Here is a 12,519-nt window from a genome sequence, read left to right on the forward strand (position 1 = left end):
CTCAGCAAACCTCTAATCTGATGAAAAGCATGAGAGAAATTCGGTTCTGCCGTGGCTGTTCTAGTTCATTAAACATCAAGCTACGGGTTTTTCAAATGAAGTGCGTTGTGCACAGTCACTGGCCCTGGAGCCAACATCACCTGCTGTTACATGGACTGAAGTTTAGGAGATAAATATGCTTTTTGTTAACTTGCTACATCATCAGACCCAAAACAGTAGCTCTCAGATTCCATCGAACATGGATTAGCATTAGCATTATTAGCATTCTTTTATTTTATTTTATTTTTTTAAATGAAAAACAGCACAATCATGCTTTAAAATTCAAAATGTTTATCTTAAAACATTTCTTTGTCTTATTTTTAGTGATGATATGTCTTCATTATCCTTTATAGAAATAGTGATAAAAAAACCTAAAATGTTCACAAAACAAATGCATTGCCTCTATGCCTCTTATTGCCTGTAACTATCCACTAGAGGGAACCAGAGACAATATCAACATGTGCAACATGACCAGGGACTGACTCTATAATGATTTGCAGATTTAAATAAAAGTAGCCCAATACACAGTTTAGGTCAGTACTGACTTTATTTATTACAAAAAAATAAAATAAAACCTTGAAATGGACTAAATTGTGATACATAGGTGTGCAAACAGCTTCTGTATTTTAAGACATCATTGCGAGACAGACTTTCAAGAACTACTGTGGGACAAAAGCCACTGTGACATTTTATGATTTTAAGCTTCAATACTTAAGTAGATACGTTTCATGTAAGGAATGCACCTATACTTTTGAACAGTGCAAACAAAAAAGCACCACCACACCATTGCACGGTTTAAGGAATATTACTAAACAATCATGATATGTACATTTCAATTGTTTGTTCATTAACTACAAGATTAAATACAAATGTTCTATTAACAAATTTTATTTTTATTTTATTTGTCTCTGGTCTTTGTGCATATTGTAAAATGAATTTTACTTTACATCTCAGAGAATGATTTTTTTATTTATTTATGAACAATCAGATTCATATCCAACAGAAATTTCAGTCACTGTATTATCTGTGACCAAAAAACACAATTACAAGCCATCTTGTAAAAAAAAAAAAATAATAATAATTCTGATCCTCACAACAAAAACACTAAAGCATCATGTAACGGACCAAATATATCTTAGTAAACGAGATTGAATACATCTGTTAACCGGACCAAACCGATGTCCTCACTTTTGCTGCTCTCATTATTCATGTACCTGAGGAGCGACAGAACGTGCTCCTCTTACAATACTTTCAATTCAAAACATTTACTTCATTGGCAAAACAAGACATCTCCAAAACAGAGACTCTTATCTTTTGTCGTTTATCACAATGATGTTGGATACACTAAATCTCCACAGAGTTTGACACATATTTACATAGATACCAATGTATATATATATATATATATATATATATTAATATATATATTTGAATTCATACTTACACGGTTTTATTAAAAAGACCATTAGCCCCTTATTCCCATGTGAGAAGATATCATTGTTCAAAAAACACAAATTCAAAGTATAAAAATATAGTAAACTTTCATAAAGCACGCACAACATCCACACGTTACAATTAAATGCGAGGGCAAACAACAACAACAAAAAGCCCCAACAAATTCATTTACTGGATGACAACCTTTTCTGAGAGGGGAAAACAAATCTAACTTGGCACTTAAGCGATGAAATGTCATAGTGAATGTCTCATCAAACCAGTGATAACTGAAGCAGCTTTGTATTTTGAACTTTCTGTGACGAGGTGCATCTGTACATCCCCCGGCCGGCGGTACAATCAAACGGCTTCAGCCGATGTCTCCGCTGAGACAGACATTGTCAATTTGGCTATTTTCACAGTGGTCTTGACGCAGCTCTCAGCCGCTCGTTTGGCGGCGATGTGCTGATTCCTCTGACAGTCTGACTCCAGGCTGTTGTCCAGCTGCAGGGACGTGCTGGAGGTGCTCCTGCAGCCCCGGCAGGCGGCGAGGAAGGCCCTCCGCAGGTCTTTACTCCTCAGAGCGTAGATTATTGGGTTAACGGTGGAGTTGAGCAGGCAGAGCATTGTACAGAAGGCAAACACTGTCTTAATGTTGTCGTCCATCCGCCAGAACAGATCATACACCATGATGGCCAGCAGAGGCCCCCAGCAGATCACCAGCACCGCCAGGATCAGAACCAGCGTTTTGGCCAAGCGGATGTCCATGCGGACCTGATCCGGTCTGGCGGTCTGGACCTTGGTGCCGTCCGAGGAGTGGACCACCAGGCTCTTCTGAGACGTGCGCCGCAGCATCCTCACCGCGTGGTGGTGGGCCTTCCAGAGGATGTACATGTACGCGTAAATAATGAAGATGACCAGAATGGTGGTCACACTGATCCAGAACATCAGGTAGTTCTCGTCGATGAGCGGAAAGATGTCGGAGCAGACCGAGTTGAGCTGCTTGCAGTTCCAGCCCAGCAGCGGCAGCACGGCGATGATGATAGAGATCGCCCACATCATGCAGAAGGCGATCACGGCTTTGGTGCGCGTCACAATGCGTCTGTACGCCAGCGGACGGTGGATGGAAACATATCGATCGATGGCGGTGAGAAACAGGCTTCCCACAGACGCGGTGAACGACGCCGTCACGCCCCCTAACTTGAACAGAAACACGTTCGGACTGTCTTTGCGGTGAAAGATGTGGAAGTCCAAGAAGCTGTAGACGAAGATGACACTGCCAAGCAGGTCTGCGATGGCCAAGCTGCCAATGAAGTGATAGGAGGGCCTGCAGCGCAGGGTGCGTGACTGCAGTATCACGCACAGGACCACCAGGTTCTCCAGTACTGTAAAAGTCCCCAGTGTCAGAGACAACACGGCTATGGCCAGCTGCTGGCTAGGAGTCAGTATCATGAAGCATTCCATGTCCATAAAGTTCTCCCCGCACTGCACACTGCTCCCTTCATCTCCGAGACTGAAGTTCCCAAACACATCGGAGCTGTTCGTGGGGTAAAAGGGGATACCTTTTATGATGAGCTCCTCATCTGGTCCCACTTTATCAGTGAAAGAGCTTCTGCGGTAGGCTGCGAACGGCTTCGGCAGAGGGTATCCTCCACCTTTGCTGAAGTCGCCGTCGATGATGTGGTCTTCGTAGCCGACATCGTTATTACCAATGTACTGCAGTCCAGAAGTGATGGTTCTGAACGTGGTTTCTGCCACTCCGTCCAGAACAGATTTAACATGGGACTTTGAGGCAGGGAACAGCATGGTCACAGATGCTCTGGAGGAAACCTGTTGGATGACATTGAGAGAACGTTTGTTAAAAAAGACGCATGGATCCTCATCATTCAGAGATTACAGAGAACACTGAGCTCTCAGAAGAGCGATCGATGCATCACTGAGCACAGAAATAAATGCCCTCTCATACGAGCCATCATACAGCTCTTGTATTTGGTGCTTGTTGTTTTTCTTGCATGGATGGGCACCTAGGGATTATTACTCTAAGAGACAGGCTTTGAATAATTGATGCCTGCAGGTTCAACCTAAAACACCATACTACAGTTATACAGCAGCGGGCAACTTTATAGACACAACTTTACACTGGTGAGGAAAAAGCTCTTTTTTAAATCTCATTTATATATATATATATATATATATATATATATATATATATATATATATATATGTTGTTGATTTTGATTGCTTCTATTATCCTCATCTATAAGTCACTTTCGATAAAAGCGTCTGCTAAGTGATTAAATGCAAATATATAACTAAAGACTGAAATGAAATATTAATTAAATGTAGCCTATGACATATAGTTAGAAATTCGAATGTAGGCTATTATAAACTAAAACTAATAAAACAAATTAGGACAGTTTACTTTGTTTATGCTACTGTGTCTGCTAAAAAAGTGCAAAGAGCCTAATATTAAACTCTAATGTACACTATCACCTGTGTGCTCTTATCGGTGTTTTGAATCATTACTCGGCATCTCATCGCAATTTTTTTTCAGTGTGTATCGCAGAGTCACGGAGAACTTTGCGATTAATTTACTGTAACATTACGGTATTTAATAGCCTATTTAATAGGCTAGCGCTTGAACATATCGTAGTTTAAAACAACTAACTCTTCTGTTTGTGCTGAAATAAGCAGTGCCACAGAGTTCACCTAAAGCGTTATAAATGCAGTTTAGTTTAATAAAAGATGAAGTGCATCAGGTCGACAGAGTGGAGAAATGCAGTTTTACCTTCACATAGTTCGCACGCGCAGGTGTTGCTCGCTGGATGAACAGATGAGACGCTCTGCTCTCGCGACTGAGTGCGAGTCCGGACGCGCGCGCTGGCTCTGGGTTCGCAGGTTTGATGGGAATGAGTCTCTCTTCTCCTCAGTGCGCATCATATACTGTATGACGCATCCCATGTCACGTGACCACCCACATACACGAGCATCTTTAATGTCAAAGATGAAAATGTAATGTGTAATGTATGCATAGGGTTGGTTGATAAATCGCCTGTTCGTCTAGTTCCCAATGGCAAAAGTTAGGACATTTTTAGATAAAATTGGAAAATGAAAAACGGCTACTTTTCATAAGAACTGTACACATTTATCCTTGTGTCGTATGTAGTAGAGAGTACATTAGCACTCACAAGTCTATGCCAAAGATACATAAATATAGCCCATCATTTAGTGATCCACCTAATGAATACCAAAAGCTTATTTTTTAAACCTTGCTCCTAGGCTGATTATTTTAATTCATAATCTCACATCATTATAAACTAAAAAAAAAAAAAAAAAGGAAAAAGAAGACTGTTTTTAATCTTTCAAGGAAAATAATTACAATATCATGAATCATTGATGATACAATCCGATTTACAGGGTTAGAAAAATATAAAACTGTTGATTATATACTTAGAAATATAATATTTTACTTCTATTACTATATGTGCATATTATTATTATAGTAGTGATCCTGTGGCTCAGTGGTAGAGCATTGTGTTAGCTGTGCAAAAGGTTGTGTGTTCAATTCCTAAGAAACACGCATACTGTACTGATAAACAAACAAATGTATAGCCTGAATGCACTGTAAGTCGCTTTGGATAAAAGTGTCTGCTGAATGCATTAATGTAAATATTGAAGATGGTTGGGAAACTGGTTATATATCTTTTGCAATGCTTCATGGGAGCCGGCATAGGAAATAAAGTTTTCTTTTAGCATGAATTAATCCCATTATTCACGGTTCTCTGAATGATGGAGATTCTCTGCAGAATAATATATGATGTAGTTTTTTCACAAACGAGTCTGCTGTTAAACTCGATCATTTAATAGAACATTGAAATAAAGCAAACCAATGCGATTTTTACCTGAACTGGAACCTGCCAGTTGCACTCTATTTTCTTATAGTTTGATATCTTCACCCAGCAGTGCTTTGGTGATGAGCACATCACCCAACACCCACACCCCATCCTTAGCCCTAAATCTGTTTCTTCATCCTACACACAGATCCGACGCTGGAAACAAGCCATGAACAATAACATGAATCTCACTTGTCAAGACGACGCCACAGTGTGTAATTGTTGTTTGTCACAACATTTTAAGCAAAATAAATGAGTCAAAGTTCCCACATAATGTGATAAAAAATTGTTCAGCAAATGTTTGCAAAGATAACAAAGCTGACATTAGCTTCTGAAGAAACCTCAACCCACCAGAGAAAACTTGTGTTTTCAGAGATTGTGAGTTGACAAGTATTTCCAAACTCATCCCTATTTTCTTATTTGTTTCAGCAGATGTTTTTCTGAGCCACTGCAGGAGACATGATGGTTTTATCAAGGGAGAACCACAGCGATTACTTCTGCTCCCCTCCTTGAACCACTGTATCAAACACCTGTATTTGCTGCATGTCCTCAAGGGTCAGCGGAAAGCAGACAGACTGACTTATTGCAAGATCATTTGACTGAAGCTCAGCATACACAGTATAAGACAGCATATGAAATTCAACTTGGTGTCTACTGTGAGTCTTATTCTGGATATCTAAATGTAAAACCGCAAGGTTAGTGTGCTGCTGAGTCATCATCTCCAGACATTTGCAGCAAGGGTGTCCTGCGGGTATTGACAGATTAGCCAATACAATGACGTCGTCACAAACAAACCAGAGCACAAAATCCTCACCCTTCATCTGATAATAACCCTGCTGAGCACCAGATGCCTACTGAGACAAGGATGCTACAAATGGACATTACTTAATAATCTCCAAGTAACTCATGAATCAGCCACATTTGTCTCGACTAAAGGTTATTTTAAATTACTGGTTAACAGTAGCAGATTCTACCATTTAGAAAGCATGCCTGTAACCTTTCTGAGCATACTGTGTGATTCTTCAAACCCGTCAGTAGCTCGCAGAGTCGCAGGAACACGAGTTCTACTGACTGCACCCTTTGCATGGCTTTATTCCCAATCTTGTAGACTGGTGGCATGACAAATCACATCCGATGGCAAATTAAAAGGCTGTGAGGGCATTTGCGTAGTCTTATAACACTCCTTTCCATCATTTAATCTTTATACTGTGTTTGGTTCAAATGAATTAGAGGTGATTAGTCAATAAAACTAGGAGTTTTGCACTGAAATATCACACACACACACAAGTGGTTGAATGCCACCTAGGACTCTCCACACTTTACTTGAGTTGTGACCAAAAGAAAGAGGCATAATAAAACCACAGGTATAAATAAAATTAGAAGCTCTCTGGAAAGTTCCCCAGCCCTAAACAAAAAAAAAAAGAAAATCCAGCCCCCTCACCAACCCGACAAGCACAGCCAGAGACGTCTCAATCTGGTGCTACAACAGTGCCGTTTATTCTCTGAGTGGGTAACAGCTTTACCAATCAAACGCTGACTCACCAGCTCCCTGCTGTTTGGGTCTCTCTGGACGTACATCCTGTTTTATGGAGGATCCTACTCACAGTCCCTTCGTTCATTTGTTTTGGTGAACAGAGCTTTACTGAACTGAAATGTGCAGTCTTTTTGAGAGTGTGGACAGGGATTACGTTTCGTAAGTTATGCTTTGGCATTGCTCTTTATAGAACCATATCTATTCTAATCATATATTTTGTAGATGAAATACCACTCTGAGTGTGAATTCCAACACACTCCATGTCTTGTAGATTACCGTGACCTGGCTTTACTGGAACTGTACTGCATTGCTTCATCACTACAATACAGACACACCTGAATCGATTGGCTCGACTGCTGAAAGTGCATTTGACTAGATGCCACATCTCAAAATATGTCTGGTCATAACACACTTGATCATTTGATCATCAGATTGTACCTGGATGAAGTGGACTGTGAGTGTTTGGTCAGTAAAATGCAGGTTTTTGTGCTGAAACATCACACTAAAGGTCTGCACTCCTGGGTTTTGATTTTTGAAGATATTGTTCTCTTTCATCATCTCGTGTTTGGGAAGGGTGCCCTTCCCAAATGTGGATCTCTCCACTCCATGCTTCAGAGAAACAGGGTTACGAACAGCAACCTATTGATGTGTGTGTGGGAAGCAAGAGAAAAACCATTTGTGCGAAAATATACATATCATATCTATCTACTTGTCTATTGAGCAACAAAAAATGGTTTATAGGTGCATTGATATTCTTAATGTTTATTTGTACACTGAAAACACGGTAACACTTTAATATAAGGACCAATTCTCTGCATATTATTAACCTTATTTGCTGTTTATTAGTACTCATAAAGCACATATTCTGCATGAGTATATTATACAGTACATCCCTAATCCTCCCCAATGCTTAAAACCTCACAAACACCTTACTAACTACTAATGGTAAATGGTAAATGGACTGCATTTATATAGCACTTCCAACAGACCACATGGCCATCCAAAGCGCTTTACAATTTTGCCTCACATTCACCCATTCACACACCCATTCACACACCGACTGCGGTGTCTGCCATTCAAGGCGCCATCCAGCTCATCAGGAGCAGCTGGAGTTAGATGTCTTGCTCAAGGACACCTCGACACTTGGTCAGGTGGAGCTGGGGATTGAACCACCAACCTTCCGGTTTGTAGACAACCTACATGAACCACTGAACCACTGCCGCCCTACTAATAATCATTGAATTAAGAGTTTATTGAGTCAAAAGTCATAGTTAATGGTTTGTTAATGACAAGAACGGGACTGAAAACGTCTTCTTTTTGCCTGCTGCAACAAATCCAAGCAGATAAAGTGTGTGAGGGGTAATTGGAAAAAACAACCCATGAGAGAATCTTACGGGAAAAGGACTTCTTGTGTGCTTTTGTAGATGGCAGTGGAACAAAACATGAAAGTGGCAGACGGGAACGAGACAAAATATGATATGAAATTCCATATACCACAGATCTCTGCATCGCGCACAGAAGTGTTACAAATGCGCAGTGAATTTGCTCCATAATTGTGGTGGTCGATTTGTGAAGAGGGATTGTTTTCTTCAGTCAAGCTTGTTCCTGTAGTTCTACATAGAAAACACCACTGAAAATTTGAGCTGGGGAGTATGATCAATAAGTCTTAAAATGCTTTTATATGTCTCATCTCATCTGGCATTATAAAAGACTCAAAGGGAGTGTGCACAAAGTCCTAATTGCAGGGTTTTTGCCTTTTGAGAAAAATGTTCTCTCAAATAATTTTTTTTTTCTTTGAATATTTTACCTTGCTGCAAGGTTATATTCCTCGCATTCAAACAAATAAACATATTGTGTCTTTTGTTCTCCGTTACCTTCAGTATTGTTCTGAAAGGCGCTGTAGATGCTGTACTTTGAGTTTTGTACTTTTGTCTATGCCTGGCTTGTGAGCAAAGAAAACCTGCGGCAGGATTCATTTAAATAGACCATGATTACAATATGTGCACAGGCAGTGGAGGAGTGTGTGTATGGAGACAACTGAGAAAAAAATAAAATCTTAGCCCATCTGCCTCCCAGAAGACCACATTCTCACCTACTGTGCTGCGATTCTGTCTAAATCACTGCAGAACTATCCATTTCTCTTTCTCTCAATCTAAAATACATACACGGCATGACAATAGTCATCAGATAGTTGCTGTCATGGCAACCAGGCTGTTATTAATGAGATGTACTTCATCTTTGTACCAAACGGCTGAGAATGAGATGGGAACGGTGTTCTTTGATGCAGTGAAATTAGCCGTCTCTGTCTCATAATGATGCTGTGATGCTTTACAAATCCATTAATCATACACACACAGACATTACAAACAAATATTAACACACCTTTTGGCATATTCACTCTCTCCCTCGCTGTGTCACTCTTTCACACACGTACAAATGATTCAGTGTTCCCTGATGACTGGTGTTGTTCTCCCTAGAGCTGGGTAGATTACTGCTTCCAAATTACATGACAATACTTGTAGTTAGTAACATAATCCATCACATTACGTGTTTTAGGTAATATAATCAGCCTAGTTTTTGTTTTCATTTTTATACCATTTTTGACCTAAAACGTTTATCACATTTAAGATCATCTTGTTCCATATTAATATAAAAATACAGAGAGAAGAAAAATATATTCCTTTCATTGTTATTAACAACACCAAGTGCATTAAACATTGCATCACATCAAGATTTCCAACATTGGAGTTGGTAAATTTAATGAAAAGCTAATAATCCAATAAATCATAAATGTACGATTAAAATTAGAAATTTTAAACAGCAATGAAAAATAAGGTGAATTTGTGCATTTAAATGTTTTTTAAAGACAAAAGCCTTCCAATGATATACAGGTGCTTCTCAATCAATTAGAATGTTGTGGAAAAGTTCATTTATTTCAGTAATTCAACTCACATTGTGAATCTCGTTCAATGCACACAGCCTGAAGTAGTTCAAGTCTTTGGTTCCTTAAATTGTGATGATTTTGGCTCATATGCAACAAAACCCCACCAATTCACTATTTCAACAAATTGGAATACTTCATAAGACCAAAAAAATTAATAAAAAATATTTTTAGTGAATTGTTGGCCTTCTGGAAAGTGTTCATTTACTGTACATGTACTCAATACTTGTTAGGGGCTCCTTTTGCTTTAATGACTGCCTCAATTCGGCATGGTATGGAGGGGATCAGTTTGTGGCACTGCTGAGGTGGTCTGGAAGCCCAGGTTTCTTTGACAGTGGCCTTCAGCTCATCTGCATTTTTTGGTCTCTTGTTTCTCATTTTCCTCTTGACTATAGCCCATAGATTCTCTCTGGGGTTCAGGTCTGGTGAGTTTGCTGGCCAGTCAAGAACACCAACACCATGGTCATTTAACCAACTTTTGGTGCTTTTGTCAGTGTGGGTAGGTGCCAAATCCTGCTGGAAAATGAAATCGTCATCTTCAAAAAGCTGGTCAGCAGAAGGAAGCATGAAGTGCTCCGATATTTCTTGATAAACAGGTGCAGTGACTTTGGTTTTCAAAAAACACATTGGACCAACACCAGCAGATGACATTGCACCCAAAATCATCTCAGACTGTGGAAACTTAACACTGGACTTCAAGCAGCTTGGGCTTTGAGCTTCTCCAACCTTACTCCAGACTCTAGGACCTTGGTTTCCAAATGAAATACAAAACTTGCTCTCATCTGAAAAGAGGACTTTGGACCACTAGGCAACAGTCCAGTTCTTCTTCTCCTGAGCCCAGGTAAGACGCCTCTGACGTTGTCTGTGGTTCAGTAAATCTCTTGACACGTCTGTGTGTGGTGGCTCTTGATGCCTTGACTCCAGCCTCAGTCCATTCCTTCTGAAGTTCACTCAAATTTTTGAATTTATTTTTCTTGACAATCCTCTTAAGGCTGTGGTTGTGCATCTTTTTCTTCCACACTTTTTCCCTCCACTCAACTTTCTGTTAACATGCTTGGATACAGCACTCTGTGAACAGCCAGCTTCTTTGGCAATGAATGATTGTGGCTTACCCTCCTTGTGTAGGGTGTCAATGATTGTCTTCTGGACAACTCTCAGATCAGCAGTCTTCCCCATGATTGTGTAGCCCAGTGAACCAAACTGAGAGACCATTTTGAAGGCTTTTGAATTGTTGTGTTTTTGTTAAATGTGAACCAAAATCCTCACAATTAAAATAACCAAAAACTGAAACTGCTTCAGTCTGTGTGCATTGAATTTATTTAATACACAAGTTTCACAATTTAAGTTGAATTCCTGAATTAAATGAATTTTCCACAATATTCTAGTTTATTGAGATGCACCTGTAAGTGGTAGGCTACTTTAGAAGGTAAAATTTAAAAGATGAAAAAGATGAATTGGGGAGAATCACCAAATTATGAAGAATTTATTGATATTGTGTGAATAATTTGTAGTCATGTAATCAAAAAAGTAATCGTGGTTGTTTTAAATGTGATATAATTGATAAATAATTGAATTACAAGTAATGATTTTAAAATAATAATAATACTAATCTGATTATGTAGCCAGATTACATGTAATCAGTTACTACCCAGCACTGGTCCTCAGACCCAGACTATCAGGTAAACCAGAAACTAATATAAAATACAACACTCTATAATAGTGTTCATTACCATACAAAGTACTGTAGATATAAACATTGAAACAAGATATATTTTTTTATTATCAGACCACATACAAACCCTGCAAAGACATGCAGACAAAATGTCTATTCTCATACTCCATGAAATAAAGTGAATGGAGAAAAGGCAAGTGAGAACATGAGATTGGCACTTTCACACAAATGTGTTCAGTAGCTGAAGTTCACTGGTCATCCGTTAACTCAAAATCTCACTCGCGCTCCTCGGGTGAGACGGGCCATAAAGCACAGTGAGTGCTTTCACCTCCACTGCTCCATACAGAAAAGACAACATTATCCACCTCATTTTTACTGTAAGAGTGGATGTAGCCAACTTCACTGTCATCCAGTTATGCTATTTGATATCGCAAACCGCTATCTGTTATCATTTTTTTTAATTTTATTATTGTAACCATGAACACTGGTTTGCAATGCAATAAATAAATCCCTTTTAGTGCACTTTGTTATTCTTCCAGTTATTTTGCAGCTAACACAGTGGAAGTCTTTCAAAGTATTTCAAAGAAAATATATGTTAACTCAAGTTTTGTTTGGTATAACAATCTCATAGCTGATATGCACTTTAAATGCTAAATCAAACTAGGCTGGATACTTTTATTATACTAAATGAAAGGTGCTTTAAGTAAATTACTTTAAATTGCACACACAAAATGTCCCTAGAACCTGATAGATAGCACTGAAATAGGTGTCCTGAGAAATCCCAACTGTGTGTGCGACAGCTCCAACCTTCAGCATGGGATGCCTCCATTTGTCCCACATCTCAGAGCAACATTTCATTGCTCAGAAGGTGCCCAGGAGATCCCCAAAACTGTCGCAATCTCTTCTGAAATTCTAGACCTTGGATGAGGTTAAACATCTGGGTACGATCATTATGGTCAGTGTCAAATTGACCCTAATCTGACAAAATCAATAAAAATAAAATAAAAAT

The 12,519-nt window shown here is 39.2% G+C and overlaps 1 protein-coding gene across 1 annotated transcript; it reads right to left on the reverse strand.

Annotated features, from left to right (window-relative positions):
* Nucleotides 1-1,322: 1,322 nt before the first annotated feature.
* LOC132107119 (cannabinoid receptor type 1A-like) lies at nucleotides 1,323-4,308 on the reverse strand. Its single transcript, XM_059513324.1, has 2 exons — nucleotides 4,259-4,308; nucleotides 1,323-3,300 (listed from the first exon to the last, which is right to left on the reverse strand). The coding sequence occupies exon 2, from the start codon at nucleotides 3,274-3,276 to the stop codon at nucleotides 1,831-1,833; it is 1,446 nt and encodes a 481-aa protein (XP_059369307.1). The 5' UTR covers nucleotides 3,277-3,300; nucleotides 4,259-4,308; the 3' UTR covers nucleotides 1,323-1,830.
* Between the last annotated feature and the right edge of the window lie 8,211 nt (nucleotides 4,309-12,519).

This window comes from Carassius carassius, chromosome 27 (genome assembly GCF_963082965.1).
Source record: "Carassius carassius chromosome 27, fCarCar2.1, whole genome shotgun sequence".
Lineage (NCBI taxonomy): Eukaryota > Metazoa > Chordata > Actinopteri > Cypriniformes > Cyprinidae > Carassius > Carassius carassius.

Excerpts from the sequence above, each read along its gene's own strand:
- LOC132107119 (XM_059513324.1), bottom strand. The coding sequence starts at position 3,276 with ATGCTGTTCCCTGCCTCAAAGTCCCATGTTAAATCTGTTCTGGACGGA.